The sequence below is a fragment of the Lagenorhynchus albirostris genome, chromosome 13, assembly GCF_949774975.1.
Source record: "Lagenorhynchus albirostris chromosome 13, mLagAlb1.1, whole genome shotgun sequence".
Taxonomy (NCBI): domain Eukaryota; kingdom Metazoa; phylum Chordata; class Mammalia; order Artiodactyla; family Delphinidae; genus Lagenorhynchus; species Lagenorhynchus albirostris.
This window is the reverse complement of record NC_083107.1, coordinates 11,954,889-11,959,660: the sequence shown is the minus strand read 5'-3', so window position 1 is coordinate 11,959,660 and position 4,772 is coordinate 11,954,889. Positions and strand designations below refer to the sequence as shown.

The 4,772-nt window shown below is 44.0% G+C and overlaps 1 protein-coding gene across 1 annotated transcript; it reads right to left on the bottom strand.

Annotated features, from left to right (window-relative positions):
- Positions 1 to 3,572: 3,572 nt before the first annotated feature.
- Positions 3,573 to 4,402, bottom strand: LOC132531388 (5'-deoxynucleotidase HDDC2-like). The gene has a single exon (XM_060169121.1). The coding sequence runs from the start codon at positions 4,392 to 4,394 to the stop codon at positions 3,792 to 3,794; it is 603 nt and encodes a 200-aa protein (XP_060025104.1). The 5' UTR covers positions 4,395 to 4,402; the 3' UTR covers positions 3,573 to 3,791.
- Between the last annotated feature and the right edge of the window lie 370 nt (positions 4,403 to 4,772).

Below are 4,772 nucleotides of genomic sequence, written 5' to 3'. Positions count from 1 at the left end.
TAAAATTCCATGGATGGAGGAAGGCGGATAGATCCCAAAGAAGGGGCAGCCTGAGCAAATGTGGAGAGATGGGAGAGCACTGGACATTTGGAAAGAAGGGAAAGGAAACTAACACTAAACTCAACACTCTTACAAACACAACCTCATTTAATCTTTCTAAAATCCTGTGAAGGAAGAATTACTAGCCCAGTTTTACAAATGAGGCAACCAAAGTTCTAAAAGTTAAGGAAATTGCCCAGGGCCACACGGTAGGAGAGACAGACATGAAATGTTACTCCTTATGCTTTCACCCAGCCTATTTCCTCAGCCTGGACTATCCATTCTCCACTATCTAAATCTAATTCTTCAAGACACGGCTAAAATGCAGCCTTCGGGAAGCTTCCTTAATTCTTGGTGTTAGCTTCAGTCACTCCCTTCCCTTCCGTCTGTTTCTGTCTCTACTACAGCACTTCTTTTATTCTGCTTGTGCTACTGTCTTCTACACGGGTCTTGCCCACAATTTCCAAGCCTGTTAAGGGCCAGTGGCTTTCTTGCCACCTCTTTCCCATGGCTTCCAGTACAATGCCTTACACATGATGGAACCATGAAGAAGGTTGTCAAGAGGGCTCCAGGAAGGCTTCACGGAAGTAGGCTCTATAGGATCACCTTTTCCCCTCTGCCTCCAAGCCCTGCTCCTGAGTCCAGGCTCTCTTAGGCTTCTCCAGGGAAGCCACAGTGCTTTGAGCAACCCTGCAGGGAATATAATGGCCTACTTGGGAACAGCACTGGATGGAAGACCTCCTGGATGGAAGAGTCCAGAAAAGGGGAAATTAAGATCATATTTTTTCCTTGGATATTCCTTTTTTTACCAAAATACTCCAACACTTGTCCAGCCTTTCAGGCTCAGAAGCCTAAACTTCCTTTTCTTGAGGGTAATCGAGGGCTCAGATGGTCCTCCATGTATATCAAGCTTTCTAGAAAACAAGCCTGAGTCATCATCACTTAACAGATGGAGTAAAATTGTCATTTCCTTCTAATTTATCATCAACTGTTATATATTTCTGTACTAGAAAAGGAACTTTTTTCTATATGCAGTCAGAGTGATAAATCAAATTTGCCACTAAAGTAATGAAAAAGCAGGTATATCTTTGTGATTCAACTGTATGTGTGACTGAGAAAGATTCTACAAAGGAGAGTGAGGGGATTTCCCTGGTGGCGCAGTGGTTGAGAATCTGCCTGCTAATGCAGGGGACACGGGTTCAAGTCCTGGTCTGGGAGGATCCCACACGCTGTGGAGCAACTAGGCCCGTGAGCCACAACTACTGAGCCTGCGCGCTGGAGCCTGTGCTCCGCAACAAGAGAGGCCGCGACAGTGAGAGGCCCACACACCTCGATGAAGAGTGGCCCCCGCTTGCCCCAGCTAGAGAAAGCACAGAAATGAAGATGCAAAACAGCAAAAATAAATAAATTAGTTAATAAACTCCTACCCCCAATATCAAAAAAAAAAATAAAAAAGAATCTGCCTACCAATGCAGAGGACATGGGTTCAATCCCTGGTCCGGGAAGATCCCACCTGCCTCAGAGCAACTAAGCCCGTGGGCCACAACTACTGAGCCTGAGCTCTAGAGCCCGTGAGCCACAACTACTGAAGCCCACATGCTCTAGGGGCCTGTGTGCCGCAACTACAGAGCCCGAGCGCTGCCACTACTGAAGCCCACGCACCTAGAGCCCGTGCTCCGCAACAAGAGAAGCCACTGCAATGAGAAGCCCACACACCGCAATGAAGAGTAGCCCCTACTCGCTGCAACTAGAGAAAACCCGCACGCAGCAACAAACACCCAACGCAGCCAAAAATAAATAAATAAAAATAAATAAATTTTTTTTTAAAAAAAGTTTTAAAAAGATAGTGAGGAATGAGTTCAGTGTGGGCTCTATGTAACCAAACATAACATTTCAAGAGCACAGAGCTGCCATGAGGCAGAACATGGTCATGTTCAGGGTAGTCATGAAATATGGAATGGACAGCCAGGGCTAGAAGCCTAGTAGTCATTCAATACAACTTCCTCCCTTTATAGATAAGGAAGGTCCAGAGAATGTGTGGGAATTGCCAAAGGTCACACAACTGGTTAGGGTCAGGGTCAGAGTCAGATCCAACTCTATTGCCTCTCCCACCACACTGTCTGCCACACCTGCCACTCCACACCCTGCCTGGGCCACATTTGCTCTAATCAGGGGCCCATCTTCTCCAGCAGCCAGGAGTTCATAACAAAGGGAGGGAGGAGAGAATCATGCACTGGGCATGGGACCTTTGCAATTGACCACCTGCATGCATAAGTCAGTCTCGCATCATATTAGATGCCCGTATTTTGTTTATAAAAAATGCTTTGAAAAATTGTAAAGTACCATATAAACGTTAGAGCTTGAATGTAATTATTATGTGCTTTGAGTCTGGGCTGTTACTTCAACTTTATGATTGGCTATTTTGTTTTCACAGTTAATTGATCTTTATATCTGGAATTGAAACTTGGCCAACATGACCTTAGTGGAAAATTCATCTCCCAGAGGGTAAAGAATGTGACAAGAAGAATGCTAATCTAGACACACTTCTGTCCAAGAAGACATCGATTATGTGAAAGAGGAATTTTGAGGAAAAAAATGCGTGTCACTTTGGAGTTTGTGATAAAGGAAGGACAGTCATCCCCGGTAGTAGTCAGAATAGGTTAGGCTGTACCAGAGTAACACATAAACCCTGAAATCTCAGTAACTTAAACACGAATGCAGGTTGTTCTAGTCTCATACGTTTACAGCCACACCCCACGCATTTGTAACCACACCCTCGGGAACACACCACCTCTGAAGTTGCTGCGTCAGGGGAAGTTGGCAACGTCAGAGGCACACACTGACCCTCGATTGCATCAGCCTAGAGGTGTAACATGTCACGTCTGACTTCCTGCTCACAGTGCATTGGCCAGACAAACCATGTGTCCCTGATCTAACTGCAAGGGAGATCAGGGCATGACGATAGACATTTACCAAGTAATCCCACCAATGAGTAGATGGATGTTCGATGAGCATGGTCTACCAAATATATGTTCCTTAGATTTCAAGAGAGCAAATATTGAAATGCTGGAGCATCTCATCTGTATCGAAACAAATGTATACATGCCTTGAGGAAAAAAAGACTGAAAGGAAATACACCAAAATAATAATAGTGAATACTTTTTTTGAATAATTATTCAATTGTTTGGGGATTTTATTTTCTTCTTCTCTCTTTTTTTTTTTGTATTTTTTGTATTTCCCTAGCAATATTTAATCAACATGTTTTAGAACCCAAAAAAGTAATACAAGTGTTTTTTTTTTAATTGAGAAACAAGTTCAGGCCAGAGATAACTATGATTCACATAAGGAAAAGAAAAGAAAATCTTTTAAGAATGCACTTCTAATTAGACATGAATTAGACAGTCTAATTAGACAGTCACAATTAGCCAGCAAGAAGAAAATGAGAGAGAAGCATAGACATGACTGTGCCACACAGGAAGCTTTCTGATGAACTATGATTTTTTTTAAGGTTTTAAAAATTTATTTATTCAGTTCATAAAAAGTTCCCCACCCTCCAAGTCTTCATCCATGGCATTTTCAGGACCACACCCTGTTCTGTAGCTTCTTTTACTGTCCAAATTGTATCACGTTTCTTGCTGGAGTCCAGGCAATTGAAAATAAACAGACTCACATCTGGGGAATCAACAGACCAACAGTGGCAAAACACAATACCATGAAACAGAAAAATAAAATGTTTGTTACAGGAGTGCATCTCACGAGTGTGGCTCACTGGCGGCGGCAGCTATGTGAGCATTTCTTTCTGCCTCGAGTTCAGAAACAATCTGGGCTATCTCAGGGTGACTGAATTTTCCTGCTGTGGACTTGTAGAAGTCCTGCAGTCTCCCAGGTTTGTTCTCAAGGTCTTCATATTCAGATGCCTGAAGAATCATTTCACATTGGTCCAGCTGCTTCACAGATTTAACTTCTGCACTAGATTGGGTCTCATATTCTTTCCAAAGTTCATAGAGCTCTTTTCTGAGATCCTCTGGGAGTAGCTGGGTTAGCTGCTTCATAGCTTCCTCTTCTCGCCTATGTTTTTCTTCTTTGGGGATGTTATCTGCTGGTGCTATGTCCCCAGCGATGCATTCTGTCAAATCATGAACCAGGGCTAGGCGTACACATCGGTCTTTGTTAAGATGTTCATCTTTGGTCACCAGAGCCATAATTGCCATCCTATACATGTGACCTGATACGCTCTCTGGCTTCTGGACATTTCTGTATGCCCAGCCAGTACATGGGACTCTCTTGAGCTGTCCCACCAGCCGCAGGAACTGCAGCAGGTTCTGGGCCCCGTGGCCCGAGATGGGCGCAGCCATGCGGCTACCCAACCCAACAGTGAACTATGATTTTTAAAGTGTGTCTGTGAAAGAGAGAAAAAAGGACACAGAGCCAATGGAGAAGGCAAAGAGGGGGCACAGCTCTATTTACCACCATCTCAAGAGAAGAAAGAAAGAGAATTTAGAAACAATAAAAGCACATACATCAGGGAACAAACAAGCTTAGGGGAAGAAAGGGGATCACAGCTAAATGGGGATTTGCTGGCTGACCAGGAAACTGTCCCTTCCTCACCCTGTCAACTTGAATTTCTCCATCTGCTCCAAGCCACAGCCATCTCGATGCTCTCCGAGTTCCCAGAGCACTTGCCCAAAGTTTACCCAAAATTAAATGGGTAAAGACCTTAGTGGAGTCGACAC

What these genes read in the sequence shown, in the direction of transcription:
- LOC132531388 (XM_060169121.1), bottom strand. Translation starts at nt 4,394, where the DNA reads ATGGCTGCGCCCATCTCGGGCCACGGGGCCCAGAACCTGCTGCAGTTC.